This window comes from Bison bison, unplaced genomic scaffold (assembly GCF_000754665.1).
Source record: "Bison bison bison isolate TAMUID 2011002044 unplaced genomic scaffold, Bison_UMD1.0 scf7180017864278, whole genome shotgun sequence".
Lineage (NCBI taxonomy): Eukaryota > Metazoa > Chordata > Mammalia > Artiodactyla > Bovidae > Bison > Bison bison.
The window spans coordinates 443,565-471,304 of NW_011494850.1; the positions used below are offsets into that span (position 1 = coordinate 443,565).

Here is a 27,740-nt window from a genome sequence, read left to right on the forward strand (position 1 = left end):
TTCCTGGGTGTTCATTGGAGGGACTGATGCTGAAGATGAAACTCCAGTACTTTGGCCACCTCATGCGAAGAGTTGACTCATTGGAAAAGACTCTGATGCTGGGAGGGATAGGGGGCAAGAGGAGAAGGGGATGACAGAGGATGAGATGGCTGGATGGCATCACTAACTCAATGGACGTAAGTTTGCGTAAACTCCAGGAGTTGGTGATGGACAGGGAGGCCTGGAGCGCTGCAGTCCATGGGGTCTCAAAGAGTCAGACACGACTAAGTTACTTAACTGAACTGAACTGAATAATTAGTGATGTTGAACATCTTTTCATGTGCCTATTGTCCATTTATATGTCTTTGGAGAAATTTCTATTTAGATTGTCTGCCCATTTTTACATTTTTAAATGGTTTTAAAAAATAAGAATAGTTTATAACAAGTGAAAATTATGTAAAATGTAAATTTCATTTTCTGTAAGTGAAGTTTTATTGGAACAAAGCCATACCTGTTTGTGTACATCTTGTCTATGGCTGATTTGGCTCTACAGTGATGGAGTTAACTAGTTAAAACAAAAATAATACAGTCCACAAAGTCTAAAATATTTACTGTTTGACCTACTATAAAAAGTGTTCTGACTCCTGATTTATACTGTATTAGAGAAGCAGTAAAGGAAAGTTACATGGGTCAAAAAAGCTTGGAGTTAAAACTCCCCTCCAGGCCCTCCCCACCATTCTATGCAAAACAAAAAACTCTCACCGGAAGAAAAAATAATGGGCATCAGGTTGATTATGCCCAGCTACCAGCTGGTCCAGCCTCTGGCTGATCTCCAAAATTCCTTGCCCCAGCCATTTAAGAGACAACTATCTGAACAACCTTGGAGGAGAATAGGCCCCCTTAAGACAGTAGCTTTCCACATACATGCCTATATATACTTACTCTTTTCTTAGATAAATGCTGCAGCTCACTAATCTGACTGCTGTCCCTTCTCGCCCCATTAAAGGTGATCTATTCCTATAAAGTGCCGGTCTCTTTCTTATTCTGAACCTCGCCTTCTCTAACTCCGTACCCTACAAGCAGTTGTAGAGGTCTGGAAGAATCTCAGGAAAGGTGGGTCAAGTCCAGGAGATACTCCTGCCTTGTCTGGTGACTCTGAACAAGTCACATATCCTGGCCTGTTTACTCATCTGTAAAATGAGAATATTGCTATCCTTTGGTGATTCATAACACAAATTCCCTTGTTTCTACCTTTATAGGCTGACATTTTTTCTTAAAGGCAATGTCACTTCATCTTTCTTTTCCATTAATCATTTTGATGTGAATTGAGCTAATATGGCAATTTTCATCTCTGTCCAAAAGCTTCAGAAATCTTTGGGATCTCACATTTTTATCTGCTTTTTGTCTCCCATTAACATGCCTAAGAGTGGATTTTGTGATGCAACATACATTACCTTATTTTGTTAGATGGCCAAACTATTTCACAATGGCCCAAAGAGGAGTTTACTCTGTTCCATAGCAACAAGCCTCTTGCCCACATTTGCCATCTGGTGTTTGAAGCCTCTATCTTGCACAGATTCTTTTCATTAGCTGACAGTCATTACTCATCTGCTTTTGGCTTTAGTATTTCTGACATTCTCATTATTATTCATCCTAAATAGTCCCTGTTTCCATTAAGAGTGCACTTGGAGTTGTTTGCTTAAGAAAAGGGATTCAGTATTCTCATTTGAAAAACAAGGGGTCGGATGAGAAGGTTTCTGCCCAATTGGCACCAGCTATGATTTTTGAAACTTGGGTTTTAATGACTTATATATCCGCTTGACAGCCCACCTAGACTGAGGCCTGTGAAGAGGAAGGTGGTGGGTCTTAATAGGCACTCTTGGTGAATGATCTGAGTCAATGATGTGAATGGCCACATAAGCCCAGGTAACACCAGGACAAGAGGGCCATTGCCCCATATAGGCAATATCAATGATATTTTATAAGTTTTCCACATTCATTTTCCAAAATATTTTTAGAGGTTTCCTAAAAGCAAAACTCAAGGCTATGACCTACAAAGCCCCTTGCTGCCTCCTCTATCTGATTTTTTTACCACTTTTTCTTCTAGTCTTTGTACTGTATTCTTACTTTTCTTCCTGGTGTTTCCAAACAGGGCAAGCATCTAATTTAAATTTAACTCGAATATACATATCAGGGTCCTTGTACTGGCTGTTCCCTCTGCTTGGAATGTTCTTCTAAGAATATGTAAGTGGTTTATTCCCTTCATGCAAATCAATGCTTAAACATCATATTTCAGAGAACATCTCATCACACATCATACACTATCCACTTACTTTGCTTTATTTTTCATCATAGCACTCACTTACACACACACACTATTGTTATCAAAAAATTGTTATCATATGTTACCCAGTAAGTTGCATTTTAAAAAAAATCTTAAGATCGTATTGAGAATAATTCAATAAGTATGTCTTCAGTGATACTTTTAATTGCTGCAGTTTGGTTATATTTAACCAATCTCTTATTTGACTACTTTGAAATTATTTGCATTTTTTAACTATTGCAAATGTTTGATAAATATATTTTGGGGTAAGACGAGTAAGAGGTTTGAAGAGAGGGAGATTTTAAATTATCATGGTGGAGGGCTGGAACATGAGTTGACTAGAGAAATATTCTTCATGGTTTTTTTTACTAATATGCTCCCAAAAGAATTTTGAAAAAACCTATATGCTTTTGCATTTTTAAAAGTTGATACATATAGTTTTTATTAAATTTGGAAACATATAAAGCTTATAATTTTTAGCATTATAGATATATGCATGTTAAAATTAAGCTATGCTATTACTTTTTAAAATATGTCTGATGGAATCAAAACATAGTGATTTGATATCTACCTTAATCTCTTTTTCTAAAAATCATGAATTAGCTCCTTATTAATAATCTGAAATGCTATATAGACCCTTTTTCTTCTAGAATTACTAATTCTATTCTCCTTTCCTTACAGTTTGTGCTAATATAGTATAGTTTTACACTTTTAACTCTTTTATTGATTGACCATTGTAATAAAATTTCTGTGCATAAATTTAAATATTTTAAATTTCTTGGGACCATAAGGAACATTTTAAAAGTATATCACACATTTTGAAAAGTAATTTGTTAAATGTAAAAGTACAAAAAGGCTGTTTTTTCTTCCAACCTACATAATGTATCTATGGATGAGTGTTACTTGTTGGTAGAATTAAACAGAAGCAGTATCAATGTTTTTCTTATTTTTTTCATTTTTATAGATGTAAGTGCTAAGAAACATTTTCACATAAATCAAGAAGATGGGAATGGGATGGGTTTTGTTGTACCAATAGCCCTCAATTCTTTGAACTCCTTTTGAGTTATTCTATTAAAAAACTGTGTATTAATCTATTACCAAAAAATACTTCTAATAATCTATCAGTGGATAAGCATTTAGGCCTTCAGTCAGTTTTATTGACAGTAAAGACAGGGCTAGAGAAATGTCATAGGGAGCAAGGTGCAGACATTGGTTGGAGCACCTTCAAGCTTGATAACTATGGATACTCCATCTGCTGTATGGTGTGCTTGCTGCAGTGCTGCTTGACTCCTTGGGTGCAACCCAGAGAAGTAGGGCTGATTGTAGTCAGGATTAAACATTTACTATATGTGTGTCAACTAAAAGATATAAGAAATATAAAATAATAGCTGGTAGAATCCAAATTGGCAAAAGAAGACGGTTGATGGACTGGGGGAAAGTAGAGAGGAGAACGGAAAGGGGAGGCTTTTTAAGGTGGATGATTGTTTGGAATAGCTGAAATGGCAGACAGGAAAAAGAGGAAATGGTGGTCAGTTGTGTGATTCTGTGGTTTTAGAAGTAGGGCATTTAAGGTTATGAAAATGCCTGAGCTGTAGCCATGATGTGAAGTTCATAAATTTCATGTGTTCATAAACAGATCACTGAAAATGAGTTCATGGAAATAAGTCCTATGATCTTGAAAGGACTGTCCATGTTGATATTATAAGGAGTAAAGGCAGGGCTTGCAGTGGACAGAAGGAGTGTGGGGCAGGCATTAACAGATGGGAACAGTGAGAGAAGGGCTGGTAAAGCAGAAGAACAAAGAGAGGAAGAATGCTTTGAAAGCCAAAAGGAGCAGGTCTTAAAGGAGCTTTGCAGGTTTGCAAAAAGCTGCAGGAAACATGGTTTAGAAATGGCCATTGTGGGTATGGAAACTCACTGCCTGACCCTGATATATGAATACTTGCCATTTGAGAAGTGTAGGGGAGGCCATGTCCTTAGAGAAAAGCCCCAGTTATCAGGAGGGAGAAACTCAGAGGAGATATTGAAGACACAGAGGAATTTGCTATTTATGGATGGGCAGTAACAAGAGGATTGGAAAAGGAAGTGGCAACCCACTCCAGTGTTCTTGCCTGGAGAATCCCAAGGACAGGGGAGCCTCGTGGGCTGCCATCTATGGGGTCGCACAGAGTCGGACACAACTGAAGCAACTTAGCAGCAGCAGCAGCAGCAGCAACAAGAGGTCATAGTGGAGTGCAGAGTGGTGGGAGCAGGTCAGGAACAAGGTACTAGTACAGAGCTTTATGAAGATAATGGTAGAGATCAGGATCCCTGCTGTGTATTTGAGAAGTAGGTGAATTCAAGTTTTCATGTTGACTGAAAGAAACAGAAAAGAAGGCAGATGGATTTATTCCAATGGTCTCTGAGGAGTAGAGCCCTTGCATAACTATTTAACATCAGCTATAAGTTCAGTTTCCTAGAATGTCGACGTTCACTCTTGTCATCTCCTGTTTGACCATTTCCAATTTGCCTTGATTCATGGACCTGACATTCCAGGTTCCTATGCAATATTGCTCTTTACAGCATTGGACCTTGCTTCTTTCACCAGTCACATCCACAGCTGGGTATTGTTTTTGCTTTGGCTCCATCCCTTCATTCTTTCTGGAGTTATTTCTCCACTCATCTCCAGTAGCATATTGGGCACCTACTGACCTGGGGAGTTCCTCTTTCCGTATCCTATCATTTTGCCTTTTCATACTGTTCATGGGGTTCTCAAGGCAAGAATACTGAAGTGGTTTGCCATTCCCTTCTCCAGTGGACCTCTCCACCATGACCTGCCCATCTTGGGTGGCCCCACGGGCATGGCTTAGTTTCATTGAGTTAGACAAGGCTGTGGTCCTAGTGTGATTAGATTGACTAGTTTTCTGTGATTATGGTTTCAGTGTGTCTGCCCTCTGATGCCCTCTTGCAACACCTACCGTCTTTCTTGGGTTTCTCTTAACTTGGGTGCAGCCACTTGGACGAGGGATATCTCCTCACCGCCTCCCCTCCTGACCTTGGATATAGGGTTGCTCCTCCCAGCCACCGCCCCTGGCCTCTGGCGTGGGGTAGCTCCTCTCGGCTGCCGCCCCTGACCTCGGACATGGGGTAACTCCTCTTGGCCACTGCCCCTCGGGCATGGGGTCCTCCCGGCTTCTGTCCCTGACCTCGGACGTGGGGTAGCTCCTCTCAGCTGCGCTATGTGCGCTGTTGCAGCCACCCACGCTATGTGGCCCAGCATTATATCTACTACTGCGCACAGGAATCCCTTGGAAGAAATGGAATAGCCATCATGGTCAACAAAAGAGTCTGAAATGGAGTACTTGGATGCAATCTCAAAAACAACAGAATGATCTCTGTTCGTTTCCAAGGCAAACCATTCAATATCACAGTAATCCAAGTCTATGCCCCACCAAGAAACACTGAAGAAGCTGAAGTTGAATGGTTCTGTGAAGACCTACAAGACCTTTTAGAACTAACACCCAAAAAAGATGTCCTTTTCATTATAGGGGACTGGAATGCAAAAGTAGGAAGTCAAGAAACACCTGGAGTAACAGGCAAATTTGGCCTTGGAATACACAGTGAAGCAGGGCGAAGACTAATAGAGTTTTGCCAAGAAAATGCACTGGTCATAGCAAACAGCCTCTTCCAACAACACAAGAGAAGACTCTACACATGGACATCACCAGATGGTCAACATGGAAATCAGATTGATTATATTCTTTGCAGCCAAAGATGGAGAATATCTATACAGTCAGCAAAAACAAGACCGGGAGCTGACTGTGGCTTAGATCATGAAATCATTATTGAGAAATTCAGACTTAAAGAAAGTAGGGAAAACCACTAGACCATTCAGGTATGACCTAAATCAAATCCCTTATGATTATACAGTGGAAGTGAGAAATAGATTTAAGGGACTAGATCTGATAGATAGAGTGCCTGATGAACTATGGACGGAGGTTCGTGACATTGTACAGGAGACAGGGATCGAGACCATCCCTGTGGAAAAGAAATGCAAAAAAGCAAAATGGCTGTCTGAGGAGGCCTTACAAATAGCTGTGAAAAGAAGAGAAGTGAAAAGCAAAGGAGAAAAGGAAAGATATAAGCATCTGAATGCAGAGTTCCAAAGAATAGCAAGGAGAGATAAGAAAGCCTTTCTCAGTGATCAATGCAAAGAAATAGAGGAAAACAACAGAATGGGAAAGACTAGAGACCTCTTCAAGAAAATCAGAGACACCAAGGGAATATTTCATGCAAAGATGGGCTCGATAAAGGACAGAAATGGTATGGACCTAACAAAAGCAGAAGATATTAAGAAGAGATGGCAAGAATACACAGAAGAACTGTACAAAAAAGATCTTCATGACCAAGATAATCATGATGGTGTGATCACTCACCTAGAGCCAGACATCCTGCAGTGTGAGGTCAAGTGGGCCTTAGTAAGCATCACTACAAACAAAGCTAGTGGAGGTGATGGAATACCAGTGGAGCTATTTCAGATCCTGAAAGTTGATGCTGTGAAAGTGCTGAACTGAAAATGCCAGCAAATTTGGAAAACTCAGCAGTGGCCACAGGACTGGAAAAGATCAGTTTTCATTCTAATCCCAAAGAAAGGCAATGCCAAAGAATGCTCAAACTACCACACAATTGCACTCATCTCACACACTAGTAAAGTAATGCTCAAAATTCTCCAAGCCGGGCTTCAGCAATATGTGAACCATGAACTTCCAGATGTTCAAGCTGGTTTTAGAAAAGGCAGAGGAACCAACATCTGCTGGATCATGGAAAAGGGAAGAGAGTTCCAGAAAAGCATCTATTTCTGCTTTATTGACTATGCCAAAGCCTTTGACTGTGTGGATCACAGTAAACTGTGGAAAATTCTGAAAGTGATGGGAATACCAGATCACCTGACCGGCAGGTGATCTTGAGAAATTTGTATGCAGGTCAGGAAGCAACAGTTAGAACTGGACATGGAACAACAGACTGATTCCAAATAGGAAAAGGAGTACGTCAAGGCTGTATATTGTCACCCTGCTTATTTAACGAGTACATCATGAGAAATGCTGGGCTGGAAGAAGCACAAGCTGGAATCAAGATTGCCAGGAGAAATATCAACAACCTCAGATATGCAGATGACACCACCCTTATGGCAGAAAGTGAAGAGGAACTCAAAAGCCTGTTGATGAAAGTGAAAGTGGAGAGTGAAAAAGTTGGCTTAAAGTTCAACATTCAGAAAACGAAGATCATGGCCTCTGGTCCTATCACTTCATGGCAAATAGATGGGGAAACAGTGGAAAGAGTGGCAGACTTTATTTATTTATTTATTGGCTCTAAAATCACTGCAGATGGTGACTGCAGCCATGAATTTAAAAGATGCTTACTCCTTGGAAGAAAAGTTACGACCAACCAGGTAGCATATTGAAAACAGAAACATTACTTTGCCAACAAAAGTCCATCTAGTCAAGGCTATGGTTTTCCAGTAGTCATGTATGGATGTGAGAGTTGGACTGTGAAGAAAGCTGAGCGCCAAAGAATTGATGCTTTTGAACTGTGTGTTGGAGAAGACTCTTGAGAGTCCCTTGGACTGCAAGGAGATCCAATCAGTCCATTCTGAAGGAGATCAGCCCTGGGATTTCTTTGGAGGGAATGATGCTAAAGCTGAAACTCCAGTACTTTGGCCACCTCATGCGAAGAGTTGACTCATTGGAAAAGACTCTGATGCTGGGAGGGGTTGGGGGGAGGAGAAGAAGGGGACGACAGAGGATGAGATGGCTGAATGGCATCACTGACTTGATGGATGTGAGCCTGAGTGAACTCCAGGAGTTGGTGATGGACAGGGAGGCCTGGCGTGCTGTGATTCAAGGGGTCGCAAAGAGTCGAACACGACTGAGCAACTGAATTAAACTGAACTGATAAGTTCACTGAAAGTGTGTCTTGCTTGCTTGAAGTAATTGAGGCTTATATACTGCATACATGCTGAATTATTATTTTAACATATTTTTGCTTTTTATTGTCAGTATATCATTGGGATTATTTTTGCATCTGTTGTTGTTTGGTTACTAAGTCATGTCTGACTCTTTGCGACCCCATGGACTGGAGCACTCCAGGCTTCCCAGTCTTTCACTGTCTCCTGGAGTTTGCTCAGATTCATGTCCACTGAATCGATGATGCTATCTAACCGTCTCATCCTCTGCCACCCCCTTCTCCTTCTGCCTTCACTCTTTCTTAGCATCAGGGTCTTTTCCAATGAGTCGGCACTTTGCATCAGGTGGCCAAAGTATAGAAGCTTCAAATTTAGTCCTTCCAATGAATAATCAGGATTGATTTCCCTTAGGATTGACTGGTTTGATCTCCTTGCTATCCAAGGGACTCTCAAGAGTCTTCTCTAGCACTACAATGTGAAAGGATCAATTCTTTGGCACTAGGCCATCTTAATGGTCCAACTCTCACATCCGTACATGATCACTGGGAAACCCATAGCTTTAACTACATGGACATTTGTCAGCAAAGTGATGTCTCTGCTTTTTAATGTGTTGTCTAAGTTTGTCATAGCTTTTCTTCCAAGGAGCAAGCATCTTTTAATTTCATGGCTGCAGTAACCATCTGCAGTGATTTTGTACCCCAAGAAAATAAAATCTGTCACTGTTTCCACATTTTCCCATTTCCCCCCCTTTTTTTTGCCATGAAGTGATGGGACTGGATACCACAATCTTAGTTTTTTGAATGTTGAGTTTTAAGCTAGCTCTTTTATTACTCTACTCTTTCACCTTCATTAAGAGGCTCTTCAGTTCCTCTTTGCTTTCTGCCATTAGAGTGGTATCATCTGCGTATTTGAGGTTTTTGATATTTCTCCCTACAATCTTGATTCCAGGTTGTAATTCATCCAGCTGAGCACTTTGCCTGATATACTGTACATAGAAGTTAAATAAGCAGGGTGACAATATACAGCCTTGATGTACTCCTTTCCCAATTTGGAACCAGTCCATTGTTCCATATCCATTTCTATTACTTCTTGAACTGCATACAGGTTTCTCAGGAGACAGGTCAGTGGTCTGGTATTCCGAACTCTTTAAGAAATTTCCAGTTTGTTGTGATGCACACAGTCAAAGGCCTTTGCATAGTCAATGAAGCAGAAGTAGATGCTTTTCTAGAATTCTCTTGCTTTCTCTATGATCTAATGACTTTTGGGTATTTGATCTCTGGTTCCTTTGTTTTTTCTAAATCCAGCTTATACATCTGGAAGTTCTCGATTCAAGTACTGCTGAAGCCTAGCTTGAAAGATTTTGAACATTACCTTGCTGGCATATGAAATGAACACAATTATGCAGTAGTTTGAACATTCTTTGGCATTGCCCTTCTTTGAATTGGAATGAAAACTGACCTTTTCCAGTCCTGTGGCCACTGCTGAGTTTTTTTAATTTGCTGACATACTGAGTGTAGCACCATAACAATATCAGTTTTTAAGATTTTAAATAGCCCAGATGGAATGCTATTACCTCCACTAGCTTTGTCTATAGTAATGGTTCCTATAGCCTACTTGACTTCACACTCCAGGATATCTGGCTCTAGCTGAGTGACCACACCATCGTGGTTATCTGGGTCATTAAGACCTTTTTTGTATAGTTCTTCTGTTGTGTATTCTCCACCAGGGAAGCCCCTTGCATCTGTATTATTATTATTTATTTAATAATTATATTACAGAGGCATTGGGTTATAATAATTTTCACTGTCTGTGTATCTGTTTTTACGTATATGTGTGTGTATTGTCAGGTTTTAGTATGAGGATTGTGGTAGCTTTGTAGAAATAAAGAGGTGTCCATTGTTTTCCATGCTCTGGAACTCTTAGCACAGACATTATATGTTCTTTGTAAGCTGGAAAGAGCTTTGTCATAAAATTCTCTGTGTGCTATCTAATATGGTATAATAAGCACCTTGAATGTGGTTAATATGACTGAGGACCTGAACTTTAAAATTTTATCTTTATTTTAAATTTAATTTCTCATTAAAAATTGATACTTATCTTCAGTGTTGCAGTCTTTTAAGGACAACCTGGTTATGTGAGTCTATGTTTTGTAGATTATGTAAAGTCAAAATATATAGATTAAGTATTTCTAAAGAAAATTTATCAACCAGATTGAAATATATTTTAAATATAAAACATACCTTGGATTTTAAAGACTAAATATGAAAAAAAGTAAAATTAAAAATTTTTATGTTGATTTTATATTGACATGATAATCTTTTACCATGGCCACCTATGTTGATAAATAAAACATGTCATTAAAATTAATTTTACTGTTTTATACTTTTATGCTTTTAGTGTAGGTATTAGAAAACTTAAAATTATAAATGTGGCTTGCATTTGTGATAGGCATTTTATTTCTATTAGACAGCATGGTTCTGAACCATGAGCTTCACTAAATGGTTAGTAAATTTTCCTTAGTTTCTCATAGAATTACTGTTTCATTCAGTTTTCCTATATCTCCAGAATAAATTTTGATCATTTATATTTTCCTGAAAAGTATTTGTTTCAAATGTATGAATGTAGTACTTTACAAAAATTTTCTTCCTCCCTCCCTCCTTTTTTTTTTTGATAATGGTAAATGGTAGATCAGCTCTGGGATATATTAATAAGTTCTGTTTTTGTGATTTTTAATTAACTTTATATCTGCTTTGATTTATTGATTCAAAAATATTTTTGGAATCATCAATTTACTTTTTCTTATTTGTAGGAATTACATTTTTCATTTTCTCTTCTGATAAAAATCCCTATTTTTTAATAAAAAGATATCATCAAAGAATAGAAAAGTCAGTATTTATTTTATTTTTTTATTCCACAAACTTTCCTGCACAATATTGTCTGGCTTCTAATTGTCTAGATACATTTTCTGTAAGTATTTTCAATATTTCATGTTCCATGAAACATTTATTTTCACTAATGTGAAAATATATGAAAATAATGTTTATTGCATAAAACAGGTTATTTTGTTCACATATATTTCATTTTCCTTGTCTTTTCTTGCTTTACAATCCACTTTTATAGAGAAAGCAATCACACTCTACTTAAAAAGAATAAACAGTAGAAAATAATGTATCTAGCATTTAACATGTTCCAGGGATGGGCTAACTTCTTAATAAAAATTAAGAATATTTGATCTTCACAGTCACTTTGTGAAGTATGTACTGATGTTAGCCTCAGTTTGCAGATGTGAAAACCAGACCAAGAGAGATTGAGACCCGTCCAAGGTTTCTCACCTATTGTGCATGGACTCACAAGCCCCATGTGAGAGATCATTCTGTTAGTGTTTCATGCACAATACTAGAAAATATGGCAGACCTCTTTACAATGGATGTCTAGCATCAGAACATCAACATAGTTCATGCTAAGACTCCATTGTCAGGCAGTTATCACATGCAGTTATATTCACTGTTAATAAACTGCCTTACGATGTACTCCTGTTGTGTTCTGGGCTTGGGTTCCCTATAATAGCCTAACAAAAATCTCTCATTCATCAGCACTGAGGTGCTTTCTATAAACAATTGTTTCCCTTAATCATTTTGTGGGGGTGAACAGAAATAGACATCAATTATCCATTTTTAATACCCTGTATCTTAAAATTAGAATTTTTGAAGTCTTACTTATAGCTATAGAATGGCAGAAAAGGAGAAATTTCATGCAGTTTATTTCTTTGGACAAACAAAGACAAATCTCTGTCTTTACCCCTAATCTGTATCCCATTTGGTGTCAAATACCCTTTAAAATTAGTTCAGCTATGGGATAGTCCCTTGAAAAATTTAGACATTTAATAACAACAAATGGCCATGGTTCATTAATTTATCATTTCTTTCTTTCTTTTTTTTAAAGATAGTGTTTTTGGAAGAAGCATCCCAACAAGAAAAGCTGGCCAAAGAATGGTGCTTCAAGTCGTGTGAAATAAGAGAACTGAGCCACCAGTAAGTCAGAGTCAACTTCTTCCCTTTTACTTGATGCTATTAACTAGTCTCAAATGCTAAGAACCTGTCTTGAGAGACAGAGAGGTCTTTCTCTTTTTTTGAGGAAGAGATGGGCAAGAGAAGGTAAATAGAGAACATGGAGCTGAAAGGTGGAAACTTTGAGAACTAGAGGCTTCCATCATTCACTTACTTCTTCAGCAAATACTTATTGCGTTTATTATGTGCAAGAATAGGATCTGGAGGTGAAAATGATATACAGAGTATTGGTGCTTACTGGGTTTATGGTCCATGCCGAAGAGAGAGCATAAACAAGTGCATAGATAGGTAAGCATGACAGTGATGCCTTCTGTAAAGGAAGTAATTAGGGAGCATGATAGAGATGAACTAGTGGGAGGTGAGATGAGGTTTAGAGAGGAAAAACTCTGACAGCGCGCATAAGGAAGTTGTTATTCAATGTCTCAGTCATGTCTAACTCTTTGTGATCCCATGGACTGTAGCACACCAGGCCTCCCTGTTCCTCACCATCTCTCAGAGTTTGCTCTAACTCATGTCCATTGAGTTGGTGATGGCATCCAACCATCTCATCCTCTGTCATCCCCTTCTCCTCCTGCCTTCAATCTTTCTGAGCATCGGCATTCTTTTCCAATGAGTCAGGTGGCCAAAGTATTGGAGCTTCAGCTTCAGCATCAGTCCTTCCAATGTATATTTAGGGTTGATTTCCTTTAGGATTGACTGGTTTGATCTCCTTGCAATCCAAGGGACTCTCCAGAGTCTTCTCCAGCACAACAGTTTAAAAGCATCAATTCTCTGGCACTCAGCCTTCTTTATAGTTCAATTCTCACATCTGTACATGACTACTGGAAAAACCATAGCTTTGACTATATAAAGCTATCTCCAAAAGAGCACTTAAGCTACGATTTTATCTTCCAACTACTTTAGTGGTACAGGGCTTCCCAGATGGCTCAGTGGTAAAGGATCCACCTGCCAATGCAGAAGGGTGGGTTCGATCCCTGATCTGGGAAGATCCTCTGGAGAAGGAAATGGCAACCACTCCAGTATTCTTGCCTGAGAATATCTGCAAATCAATCAATGTAATACACCACATTAACAAATTGAAAAATAAAAACCATACGATTATCTCAATAGATGCAGAGAAAGCCTTTGACAAAATTCAACATCCATTTATGATAAAAAAAACCCTCCAGACAGAAGGCATAGAAGGAACATACTTCAACATACTAAAAGCCATATATGATAAACCCACAGCAAACATTATCCTCAATGGTGAAAAATTAAAAGCATTTCCCCTAAAATCAGGAACAAGACAAGGGTGCCCACTCTGACCACTACTACTCAACATAGTTTTGGAAGTTTTGACCACAGCAATCAGAGCAGAAAAAGGAAATAAAAGCAATCCAGATTGGAAAAGAAGAAGTAAAACTCTCACTGTTTGCAGATGACATGATCCTCTACATAGAAAACCCTAAAGACTCCACCAGAAAATTACTAGAGCTAATCAATGAATATAGTAAAGTTGCAGGATATAAAATTAACATGCAGAAATCCCTTGCATTCCTATACAATAGCAATGAGAAAACAGAGGAATTAAGGAAACAATTCCATTTACCATTGCAATGAAAAGAATAAAATACTTAGGAATAAATATACCTAAAGAAAAAAAACCCTATATATAGAAAACTATAAAACACTGATGAAAGAAGTCAAAGAGGACACAAATAGATGGAGAAGTATACCATGTTCATGGATTGAAGGAATCAATTTAGTGAAAATGAGTATGCTACCCAAAGCAATCTATAGATTTAATACAATCCCTATCAAGCCACCAATGGCATTTTTCAGAGAACTAGGACAAATAATTTCACAATTTGTATGGAAATACAAAAAACCCTGAATAGCCAAAGCAATCTGGAGAAAGAAGAATGTAACTGGAGGAATCAACCCACCTGACTTCAGACTATACTACAAAGCTACAGTCATCAAGACAGTATGTGGCACAAAGACACAAATATAGATCAATGGAACAAAATAGAAAGCCCAGAGATAAATCCATGCACCTATGGACACCTTATCTTTGACAAAGGAGGCAAGAATATACAATGGAGAAAAGACAATCTCTTTAACAAGTGGTGCTGGGAAAACTGGTCAACCACTTGTAAAAGAACGAAACTCGAACACTTTTTTACACCATACACAAAAATAAACTCAAAATGGATTAAAGATCTAAATGGAAGACCAGAAACTATAAAACTCCTAGAGGAAAACATAGGCAAAACACTCTCTGACGTAAGTGATGGCAGGATTCTCTATGACCCACCTCCCAGAATATTGGAAATAAAAACAAAAGTAAACAAATGGGACCTAATTACACTTAAAAGCTTTTGCACAATGAAGGAAACTATAACCAAGGTGAAAAGACAGCCTTCAGAATGGGAGAAAATAATAGCAAATGAAGCAACGGACAAAGAATTAATCTCAAAAATATACAAGCAACTCCTGCATCTCAATTCCAGAAAAATAAACGACCCAATCAAAAAATGGGCCAAAGAACTAAACAGACATTTCTTGAAAGAAGACATACAGATGGCTAACAAACACATGAAAAGATGCTCAACATCACTCATTATCGGAGAAATGCAAATCAAACCACAATGAGGTACCATCTCACACCAGTCAGAATGGCTGCTATCAAAAAGTCTACAAACAATAAATGCTGGAGAGGGTGCAGAACAAAGGGAAGCCTCTTACACTGTTGGTGGGAATGCAAACTAGTACAGCCACTATGGAGAACAGTGTGGAGATTCCTTAAAAAACTGGAAATAGACTGCCTTATGATCCAGCAATCCCACTGCTGGGCATACACACTGAGGAAACCAGAATTGAAAAAGACACATGTACCCCAATGTTCATCACAGCACTGTTTATAATAGCCAGGACATGGAAGCAACCTAGATGTCCATCAGCAGATGAATGGATAAGAAAGCTGTGGTACATATACACAATGGAGTATTACTCAACCATTAAAAAGAATGCATTTGAATCGGTTCTAATGAGGTGGATGAAACTGGAGCCTATTACACAGAGTGAAGTAAGTCAGAAATAAAGACACCAATACAGCATATTAATGTATATATATGGAATTTAGAAAGATGGTAACGATGACCCTGTATGCAAGACAGCAAAAGAGATATAGATGTAAAGAACAGACTTTTGGATTCTGTGGGAGAAGGCAAGGGTGGGATGATTTGAGAGAATAGCATTGAAACATGTATATTACCATATGTGAAACAGATCGCCAGTCCAGGTTCAATGCATGATACACGGTGCTTGGGGCTGGTGCACTGGGATGACCCTGAGAGATGGGATAGGGAGGGAGGTGGGAGCGGGGTTCAGGATGGGGAACACATGTACACCCATGGCTGATTCATGTCAATGTATGGCAAAAACCACTACAATATTGTAAAGTAATTAGCCTCCAATTAAAATAAATAAATAAATTTTTTTTAAAAGAAATGGGAATACTTTTTTTTTTAATTCAAAGATTTTTGTCTGGGTTTAGGCCAAGTGTGTTTCCAAAGTCAATAAAACTTCCAAAGTCAACCAAATAGTTTTCATTCTACAAACACTTTTAGGGTTTAGAATAATGTAGTGAGAACACTAAATTAGGAATCAGAACACCTGGCATGAATCCTCACCCTACAGCTTTGCAGCTGTTAGATGGAAAGCAGGCACTTCCCCTCTTTGAGCTTATCTCCTGGGCTGTTAGCAAAGGATTGTCCTAGATGGTGTAGATACCTCATCCATTGAAGCACATCTGTGAACTGTGTTTCCCCTAAGGCTTTGAGGCAGAAAAGCTGGTGACAGTCCAGAGAGATGGGGCACTGGCCCTAAAGTTTTATTGCACTTTACATTTATAATCACATCTCTTACCTCCTTCTCGCTGCCTCTCATGGGCTTAGAAGTATGCAGCCAATAGGCATGTGGATGAATCAGTGGTCATGGAGATCATTTCACCTCTGGTGTTACCATCTGCTTCCTCTTGGAGCATTTTCACCAGGATATATGTTGAAGAACAATTGACATTTATAAGTCACCTTCTTGCATGCTTTTATCGTGAAGGATCAGAAGAAGCTTTGGGAGTGAATGAGACGGAGGTTGAGAAAATGAGAGGATGATGGAGTGTTTGGAGGATGTGGATCGAGGTGAATGCATCTGTGGGTTTTATATCCTCTTGTTCCCTCTTTACGAGGCTTCTCTTGGAGTTAAATCCATCTAACAAATGTACATTCCAGGAGACTTATATGCACTACACATAGAAAAGTGACAAGGGAAGAAAAAAATTAAATCAGCACAGTGTGGATTTTTTTTTTTAATGAAAATTGTAATTGGAGCACTCAGCAGTGCTTTGATAGGAGTGGATCAGACTGTGACCATGCACCAGACAGACATGGCAGAGCCAGGATTAGAGTGAGACATTCACCTTGAACACAGGAATTTAAAGGTGGGGAGGGCAAAAACCTTAATAATCAAGATAAACAATAGTGTACTGCAGTATTTTTAAAAATCAAAATTAATGCAAAAACTCCACAATGAACAAATACCAAAATTTTTAATAAGTACAAGATGTTGTTATCATACCCTTGCATTTCTTTGTGCAGCGAAAGAGTGGTTTTCAAACAGCCTGGGGTTCCCAGGCCCTTGAAACCATCACATCCCCTGCAGGGCATGTTGATGAGGGTAGTAAATAGTGTGAGGGCAGACAGATTGGGTAACTCAGACTTTTAAATAGAGAGTCATGTGTCTTGATTGTAGGGTAGGGCTTTTACTAGCATTTTCCAGTTGATTAAAAGACAGGTGAGTATTCTGATAAATGTACATAGGAGCACATATTGTTCTTTTTCCTCAGGTTCTGATCAGGCCTAGCCAGCACTCCAGATTTAGAATGTGAAGTTGATGGTTTTTATCAGGGGAAAATTGAGATTTTTATAAGGAAATTAGGATAGTGATTAAGTAAAGTGAAAAGAGGACAGTGGAAGAGTATAATAGGATGAGAAAGGAGAGCTTTTTCATCATATCCTGCTTCAGCCTCCAAACTTCTCTGCTTTGCCTCCAGTTTGACTTTTGATGATAATGGTTTAGCTACAAGTGACGTCTTGAGTGGAGAACTGAGTTCTAAGCTTGGCTGGGCCACTAATGAGATTGCCATCCTCAAACTTCCTTTTGTTCTTTGTTTAGTGAGTAACTGGGCTCGGTGACTGCTTATCTCAATGCAGCCCTGACAGTCCACATTCCTGCATGTACTGCTTTCTGTATTAACCTTGAACTCTAACTTTGATTAAGTGAATGTTTCTATTAATAAGCATTTCATAATACTTTGTTTCCTAAAAAAGGATTGCTAGGTTTTCTGGATGAAAGTCAAACTTTTGATATGATAAATCCTCACTCCCTGTTGCCTCTGAAGACATTGTCCCCTGCCTTATGTCCTTCTTCCATCTCTGCTATCTTCATAACATGCTCAGGTTTCTCCTACATGGGAAACAAAAGTGACTTTCACTCTTCCCCTATATTACCATTCTAACCTTCACTACCAAAGAGTTTTTGTCCAGTCATTTCTGTCTCCACTTGTCTTTCCTATTCATGGCTTCCTTGTCAGCATCTAGGACAGTAACTAAGACATACTTGGACTGGGTAAGTACTTTGGTAATGAAGTGCTTGCCCATGTGAAATCAGGTGTCTCCCCAGTCACTGTATGGAGTGCTCTCTCAGGGTCCTGACTCTTGCAGTTTTTGACACTGGTCACTGTCCTTCCCTTCACTGCTGTCCTCGACACCTCTCTATCATGAGTCTCTATCTTCCCGACAGTGATTGTGCCTAGATTGAGCATGGCCTTCTCTTCCTTAATCTTACTCTTTTAAGTGGAGGGTACTGCTCAAGGCTTAGTTTTAGCTTTGTTCTTTCTTCTACAGAAATCTCTTATACCACCAACTTCTAGGGATACCTAATCAGGGGAGACTGTCAGATCTGAATCCCATTTATAACTCTGTGACCTCTTATCCCATGTGTTCAATCGTTTTTTGGAGACTTGGAGGTCATATTTTGTAGGCTTAGTATGACATTGCCCCTCCCTCATAATGGACTTTCCTGATAAGTTCTCTGTACTTTATGTCATATGTTCAGCCTCACATGCTCAAAAACTTACTCTCTTTGACTCCAGAGCTGAAGTTGAATGGTTACTTTTTTCCAGCTATTTAAATTTCCCCAGCTTTCGGTTTACTCTTTTGTGGCTGGGGATCACAGTACTACTTCATGTGTTTATTGTGAGTATTATATCATCTTCACAGCTACTTTTCTGGGTGCTTTCCATTACCGAGGCACTGTGTTTACAAATGCTAACTCAATCCTCACAACAGCCCTATTGTGAAACTACTATCTCCATTTTACATGGGGAAATTGAGTCACAGAAAGGTTAAATAATATGTTGAATATACCACTGCCATTTTATGGTGGGGCCTAAATTCAAAACCAGGCAGTCTTAGTCAAGAATGTATATATGTAACCCCTATAATAAACTGCCTTCCACAAATGATATACTTAGAATGCTTTGACTCTTTCCTCTCCTCTACTAAGGGGCTTCTCTGGTGGCTCAGAGGGTAAAGCATCTGCCTGCAATGCAGGAGACCTGGGTTTGATCCCTGGGTCAGGAAGATCCCCTGGAGAAGGAAATGGCACCCCACTCCAGTACTCTTGCCTGGAAAATCCCATGGACAGAGAAGCCTGGTAGGCTACAGTCCATGGGATCGCAGAGTCAGACATGACTGAGCGACCTCCTCTCCTCTACTGCTGCTGCTGCTGCTAAGTCACTTTAGTTGTGTCCGACTCTGTCTACTACCTAGAGCTAATAAAAGGTCAAGTTCTCTTCCTTATACTTATACTTTTCCTTTATTCAGAAATGCTCTCATGCTTGACAGATTGAAAGGGTATCCCCATGCATGCCTGTCACCACCAGATTTATCTTCCTGAACCCAGGGTTCAATATGTCACAGTTTTGCCAAAGAAAATAAAAAACAGAGGATCAAGTATTCTCATGATTCCCTCCCTCCTAGCTACAGAGTAACAAATATATATTAATTCACTAAATTGAGTATTCAAACCCTTTTCTTTGGTTAACTTCACACCAAGCCATTCCAATTTAGGGCTGCGTCTCCCCTAGCAGAGTTTCATTTTTTATTTTCTGACTTCTAAATAATAAGATAATTTACATTCATCTCATTGCATCTACTCTGGGTGGAATAAACAATTAAATCACTGTCTAGAGAAAACATGATTTAAAGATATGGAAAATAACTAAAGATGTTATTAAATTATTTTCTCCCTATCTTAATTTCCAGTGAGTTCTTCATGCCTGGGCTGGTCGACACACACATCCATGCCCCTCAGTACTACTTTGCCGGGAGTAATATGGACCTCCCACTTTTGGAATGGTTGACCAAGTACACATTTCCTACAGAACACAAATTCCAGAGCATTGACTTTGCTGAAGAAGTATATACCAGAGTTGTTGTAAGTATCTTGCATATGAGTATTGGTGTATTATATTCAGTCATCTATAGAAACATCCATTTTTGGGGGGCAGATTTAAGTTATTAAAAACAGGCAGCTAAGACTATCATGGACTACAGAGATGTTTTTAGTTCTTTCACAGCTCAGTGAGTTTGTGACCACTTCACCTACACAGCTAGTCACTAGCCAAGAAACACCTGAATCTAAATCCTCAAATCCCCTGGGTTCTCATTACTTTTTTTTTTTTTAACTAAATTTGGGTTTAATGCATATGTGTATTCCTTTACTCCTGCCAACACACAGTGCTATTCTGGGCACCATATGGAATAGCTGTGTAACCTTTGGAAAGTTCTGTGACTCACTTTCCCCATCTGTAAAAAAAAAAAAATAATAATGACAGCACCTACTTCTTAGGATTGTTATGATAATTAAGAAAGTCTATACTTGTTAAGCTCTTAAAATAGTGCCTAACATATGTATTTGCTCTAAGAAATATCCAAGGAAATCTAAAATTAAAATTAGTTAGAAGGATATCACATTATTTTGGTAGCTTTTAGGATGGTCTCCTGTTGCAAGGCATGTGGGAATGTGGTGAATATTAGCCCACTAGAGGGAACTATGGAGCTAATTCAGTCTGAGGACAGTGGCTGCAGTGTGTGCCAACTATGGGCTGGCCAAAAAGCTTCTTTGAGTTTTTCCATAACATCTTACAGAAAAACATGAACAACCTTTTTGGCCAACCCAGTATATACTAAAGGCCCTGAAATACCCTTCCTTTCACTCTCTGAGGAAAACCAGTTCCCATTATCTGCTCCAACCCCAAGCCCAAGCGATTCAGCAGCCAGAGATAACTTCTGCATTTGAGAATTAAAGCTGCAAATATCTTATCTAACCACTAACTCTTGTCATGTAGAACACTTAGTCTGAGCATTCCTGCATTTTTGTTAGACCCATTGATGGGTTTTCTCTTAAAGTAGTGTTGTGATGGTGATAATATAATAAGCCTTATACAGTGACCTAGCCTTCCTGCCAGTTTCCCACATCTTGCAGCATCCAAGCCTTGAACAGTAAAAGCAAGTGTTGTCATTTATATATTTGCCTTGCTTACTTATAAATTCAGTGTAATTGTGGATTTTACATATTTAGCATGGATCCACATGACACCAGGAAAACTGAGAGGACTAAAGCTGTGTAGGAAGTTGCTAGTGCATTGTGTTAATGAATCGTTTTAACCACACCAAATCTTTTATTCTCAAAATTTATTTTTGCCTTGCATTGTTCTAAAAAAGATATCTTAAAATTGCGTTGTGTACAAGAGAAGAAAATGAGTCATGAAATCAGAGCAAAGGAAAAAATAAACCAAGAAAAATGTATACTATGGGGGTCCATGCATTTGTTAGAATCTGTCACAAATTTGGCTTTAGCTGAACCAGAGAGGGAAATCAAATATTTGCTGTCAGTGAGTACAAAATAGGAGAAATAGGTGTTACTCTCAACAAGTATTTTCAGTGTACATATCCTCTGTTTCTGATTGTGAGCCAGGCCCATAGACTTTAAGAGTTGGATGAGCTGAGAGTATAATGGACATCTGGTTAAGAAAGTTGAGATTTGCTAATTAGAATCTGTCCCTTAGGCTGAAGATCACCTGTGGCAATGCAAACCAAGGTGCTGAGGCAGTACTCATAAATCAAGACATTTTTTGTTTTGTTTTTTTATTGTCTGCCTCAGAAAACAGTCCTGGATCTATAAATAGGCAATCAAGACCCCAGAGTTTTGCACAGTAATAATTTAATCTGAAAACAATTTAAAGTATATGTTAGCAAACATCTCTTGAGATTGTTAAGAAAAAAAATTCCAATAAGTCAGTCCTAGAATATCTCCCTTTAAACATTGCAAACTGGGTAAGAGATTGAAATTTCAAATTGGACTTTGGACTGGAATGAAATAGAAAGACTGGAAAGTTCAGGAATTGGTATATTATATAGATTAATATGAGTCAAAGGACAGGAGAATGAGATTCTTTGTAAATATACTAAGACAAACTGGTTGCAAATATTCTGGATAATGGAATGAATATGTTTACTCTATGGGGTTATTGAAAATTCAGCAGATGAATTCAGTTAATTCCAAAGAGGTATCAAATAATTAAAGTACAAGGTAAAAAGACAAGAGGTCAGGGCCACTCTATTCCCCCATTTTAGCTTATGGAAATTATATAATCTGATAAGGGGCCTGTTGATAGTGGCTTTGAAGCTCATGGTCATATTAACTTTTTTTTTTTTTTAAATTAGGGCCCAGTGGCTAAGAGTCCAAGCCACCAATGCAGGGCGCCCAAGTTTGATTCCTGGTCAGGGAACTAGATCCCACATATCTCAACTAAGAGTTTGAGTGACATAAGTAAAACCCAGCACAGCCAATTAAATAAATACATACATAAATAAATATTTAAATTTTAAATGTTTTTTAATACCAAAAACATTATATTGGAGTATAGCTGATTAACAATGTTGTGGTAGTTTCAGGTGAACAGAGAAGGAACTCAGTCATACATATACAGGTATCAATTCTCCACCAAACACCACTCCCATCCAGCCTGGCATATAACATTGAGCAGAGTTCCACATCCTATACATCCTATACAATAGGTCTTTGTTGGTTATTAGTTTTAAATATAGCAGTGTGTACATGACCAAATTCTTTAACTATCCCTTCCCTCCCTGGCAACCATAAGTCTCTTTCTATCTTGCAAGAAAGATTATTTCTTTTTTGATTCCACATAGAAGGAATGTCATATGCTATTTCTCCTTCACTGTCTGACTTACTTCACTCAGTATGACACGTACGTCACTCAGTATGACACTCTCTAGGTCATCCATGTTGCTGCAAATGGCATTATTTCTTTTTTAACAGCTGAGTAATATTCCATTGCATATATGTACCATATCTTCTTTATCCGTTTCTCTGTTGATAAACATCTAGGTTGCTTCCATGTCTTGCTATTGTAGACAGTGCTGCAATGAATATTGCAGTGCATGTATCTTTTCAGGCCATGTTTTTCTCTGGATATATGCCCAGGAGTGGGATTGCAGGGTTATATGGTAGCTCTATTTTTAGTTTCTTAAGGAACCTCTATACTGTTCTCCATAGTGGCTTAACCAATTTACATTCCCACCAACAGTGCAGAAGGGTTCCCTTCTCTCCACATCGTCTCTAGCATTTGGTCATATTAAGTTTGCAATCTATTTTGAGCTCAAAAGGCTTGGTTTCGACAATTCTTATCAAGAATTACAAGCTGGGGAAAGGTTGGGCAACACAGCCACAATTTTGATGTTATTCCTGCTAGATTTCTCTATAAATGGGAAAAATACAAAATCGATCATTAATGGAAGAGCCCTCTCAAAAGCTTATGAGAAACCAGCGTGGAACAGGGACCTGGGACACCCAAACACAGAACATGTGAAGAACAGTAGCTGCATTTTAAATGGCTTATCCAGTAAGATTTTAAAACCAGATTTGTTCCTTACTTTTTAAATTACATACAGAAGGCACCCACATTTGGCTGAACTCAGTGGGTACCAATATGAGTAGCTTTGTGGGTTCCTCCTTCTATTCTTCCTTGCCTCTCTTCCTCCCCCACTTTTCCCCCTACCCCACTCCTCTGTGAGCTCTCCTTGTCCTGTCCCTTAAATATAATTTGAGCCAATTCTTGAACTTTCTAGTCTCTCTAGTTTGTTCCAGTCCAGTATGAAACGGCAGTTTCTCATCTAGAAGCCTTTCTATTTGAGAACCTTTATCCCCCCTGACTCAGAGAAAGGACTTGCTCCTGGTGTCTGGTAGTATTACTTCCACTGTCATCATAGCTAATTAACTGAAATTTTCCATTTGATCTCTTCTTCAAGCCCGTTTTAGAAAGGTGTTTAAAGTGTTGAGAATTTAGAAAATGTCAGATTACACTTCTGTTTTGAGTTTCATTTTATTCTGGTTAGTAAATGTAACTTGTGTGGTTATGTTTCTTGGTAATTGGATGGATGGATGGTTTAGTCACTAAGTCGTGTCCGACTCTTGCGACCCCATGGACTGAAGCCTGCCATGCTCCTCTGTCCATGGGATTATCCAGGCAAGAATCCTGGAGTGGGTTGCCATTTCTTTCTCCATTCTTCAGTTCAGTTCAGTTCAGTCGCTCAGTCGTGTCCGACTCTTTGCGACCCCATGAATTGCAGCACACTAGGCCTCCCTGTCCGTCACCAACTCCTGGAGTTCACTCAGACTCACGTCCATTGAGTCAGTGATGCCATCCACCCATCTCATCCTCTGTCGTCCCCTTCTCCTCCTGCCCCCAATCCCTCCCTAACAAAAGGTCAACTTTTATGATTATTCTGTACACTTTTAAAAAGACTGTTTTTTGTCTGTCAAAATGACTTTTGAAAAAATATCTATTAGATTAAATTGTGTTACAAGTCTTCTATCATTTTCCTCTAGTCTCCCATTTAATAGGATAAGAAACCTAGTCTTCTCTTCTTCAAGACAGAACCTCCCTCACCATGTCCTATGTTATATCATGTGAGATTTTAGTTCCAATTTTTTTTTCACCATCTAAATTTAAAATGTTTTAAATTTGGATGCCCAGTCTTTCTTTTGGATTCATTTTCTTAGGATATAGACAATGATAATCTTTCCCAATAAAGTGGGTGATAATCCAAACCCAAAAATTTGTTTTGACTCTTGAATGATGCACTTTAGCTCTACAGAGAATTCTTGATTTGCTCACCAGCATCCAATGTACTAATGTAAATCTGATTTTCTTTCCTTTCTAGTTAATTTTCTGTCCTACAGGATTTTCCTCATCCTTGTGTTCTGCAATTTCACTTATAGATCTGTTCTTTTTTTTTCAGCTCATTTCTTTAATATAGTATCATTTCCATTTTGGGAAATAAATCTTTCTCATGCACACATACTCATTCAATTTCTCTGCCTCTCACCCGCCCCCTACCCCACCCCCACCCGCCATTTCTCTTGCTCTTAGTATATTTTCCTTTCCAATGTGCTCTTTCTTTTGGTAGCTCTTGTTAGAAAAACAGTGACATTTCAGTATATACTTTTATGCTACATTCTTAGAGAATGCCAGTAGCCCAACTTTGCAAGTCATTGATTCACTCTTGCTGCTCAGTAGCCTGTTCCTCTTTCAAGGATACTGTGTCCTGTTATATACATGTAGCAATGCTAATTTTAGATAATTTTATGCCTCTGATTGTTTTAGTTTGGTCTGCTTCCTCATGTGTTCATTCAGCAATATTCACTAAGCCCTGGCTTCCTTGGTGGCTCAAACGGTAGTGTCTGCCTGCAATGCGGGAGACCTGGATTCAGTCCCTGGGTCAGGAAGATCCCCTGGAGAAGGAAATGGCAACCCACTCCAGTACTTTTGCCTGGAAAATCCCACGGATGGAGAAGCCTGGTAGGCTACAGTCCATGGGGTCACAAAGAGTCAGACACAACTGAGTGACTTCACTTTGCTTCACACTAGGATGCAAGCACTTTCCTGGTAGATGAAGATTGAATTCAATGCCTCTGTCAAGGTGTTAACTTTCCTCTTCAGCATATGATTCTGGCAGAAAGCTAGTGCATCCTTTTCTGTAGCTGACAGGTTCTAAACATCCTTTACTTACAATCGGACATATTTTATTTCATGTGCTCAGTTCAGTCTCTGTCATGTCCAACTCTTTGTGACCCCATGAACCGCAGCATGCCTGGTATCCTTGTCCATCACTAACTCCCGGAGTCTACCCAAACTCATGTCCATTGAGTCAGTGATGCCATCCAACCATCTCATCCTTTGTCGTCCCCTTCTCCTCCTGCCCTCAATCTTTCCCAGCATCAGGGTCTTTTCCAATGAGTCAGCTCTTTGCATCAGGTGGTCAAAGTATTGGAGTTTCAGCTTTAGCATCAGTCCTTCAAATGAACACCCAGGACTGATCAACTTTAGAATGGACTGGTTGGATCTCCTTGCAGTCCAAGGGACTCTCAAGAGTCTTCTCCAACACCACAGTTCAAAAGCATCAATTCTTTGGCGCTCAGCTTTCTTCACAGTCCAACTCTCATATCCATACATGACCATTGGAAATACCATAGCCTTGACTAGATGGACCTTTGTTGGCAAAGAAAAGTCTCTGATTTTTAATATGCTGTCTAGGTTGGTCATTTCATGTGCTAAGTGTCTTAAAACTTGAAAAAACTGACATAAAAATCCAGTTTTCCTAATTCTGTTGATCTTCAAGATAAACCAACATCACTGATCTCTTACAATTGGCTGAAGCTGAGTAGAGGCTGCTAGGATAGGGCATGTTCTTTCCTATTATCTTAAGTCCAAGTTATTTTCTTCCTGCAGACATTTAAATTTCTAACCCAGTCCCATTCTAGTCAAAAGAGTCCCCTTATTTCATAAATAAGGAAACTGATGTTGAGAATGTAAAGCAGTTTTCTCAAGGTCACACAGGTCATATCTGCAAGAAGCAAGAACTCCATGTAGTTTTTCTCTGCACTTTAAAAAGCTTCTGCTGTGTGTGGGGGTTGGGGGGTATATGGGCTATCTCTGTACTTTCCTACCAATTTGCTGTGAACCTGAAACTGCTCTAAAACATGTTTTAAAATTTAAAAAGAAGAAGAAGAAAAAAAGCTTCTGCTTAAGACAGACCATACTCAGGTAAATCAGTACTTTTCCAAGTGTCCAAACAAATCAGGCAATATCAGTTGTGATTTGTTGCTCACAATCTTCCCATTCTTCTGTTTCATTCTGGGTGGAATTGTCCCTCATACTATTGTCATCGGGGGATTCCCTTTGCTTCTCCTCTGTGTTTAATTCCCATTTTCTCAACCTGGGAATTCTTTTTCTTTTCATCACTCTCACATTTTGTTAAAAGCACATTTTCTAGGAAATTCCTAAACTCTGAAAGCAGAAAAACATTTAAGACTTCGTATCTAATCATATCTCTATTTGACTTTCACGCTTGACTGATAATTTACCAGGGTATAAAATTCTACATTAAAAATGATTTCCCTCCTTAAATCAACTATACTTCAGTAAATAAATAAAAAGTAAATGAAACAAATTTCCTCCAGAATTTTGAAGGCATTGTTATGCTTTCAGCATCACTGGTGATAACGTTAGTGCCACTGTGATTCCCATCATTTGTCTGTGATGGTTTTCTTTCTGTGGAAGCTTTTAGTATCTTGTCTTTATTTGTAGACTTAATAGCTTACAGTTATATGCCTTCCTTGGTTTCTGTTTTTCATTCACGGAACTGAGCATTCTATGAGGAGTTTAAATTTGGAGACTAATATTATTTCTCAGACAATTTCACCTCCTTCCTTTCTTTTTTTAAAAGAAAACTTTTTTCTTCAGAACTCTTATTCTAAATGTTGAATTTCCTAGACTGAGCATATTTTTCTTATCTTTTCATCCTTGACTTTCATCTTTCTTTCCTGAGAAATTCTCTTCTAATTTAGCCTTCTGTTGATTTCCATATTTCATTTTTTAGTATTTTTACTTTTGGAGAGTTCTGTTCTCTGATTTCCACAGCATTCTGTCTTTTTTTTTTATGTGTGTGTGGATATGATATCTTCTTTTATTTCTCTGAGATTGTTAGTCAATTTTTTTTTAAATCAAGCTTCCTCCTGATGCTACAGATTGGCTGTTTCCTCCAACATTTCTTTCCAGATTCTTTCTTCCTTTCCCTCTCCCCTTTTTTTATGGTAGCTTTCCACCAGTGTCCATTGAGCCTTAAATGTACAGTAGTATTTGCGTGTGATGCTCTAAGACGTTGATTGAAAAAGATGGGGTCACACTGGTTGCGTGGTAAGCTTCATTATAGGGTGAACAGAGAAGGCAGTGAAT

General features: G+C 38.6%; 1 protein-coding gene across 1 annotated transcript in view; it reads left to right on the forward strand.

Annotated features, from left to right (window-relative positions):
• GDA (guanine deaminase) overlaps positions 1 to 27,740 on the forward strand; it is a 126,674-nt gene that overhangs the window by 59,959 nt on the left and 38,975 nt on the right. Inside the window, exons 2-3 of the mRNA XM_010848892.1 lie at positions 12,186 to 12,274; positions 19,681 to 19,852. Of these exons, the coding sequence (XP_010847194.1) occupies positions 12,186 to 12,274; positions 19,681 to 19,852 (261 nt within the window). The remainder of the gene's footprint in view (positions 1 to 12,185; positions 12,275 to 19,680; positions 19,853 to 27,740) is intronic.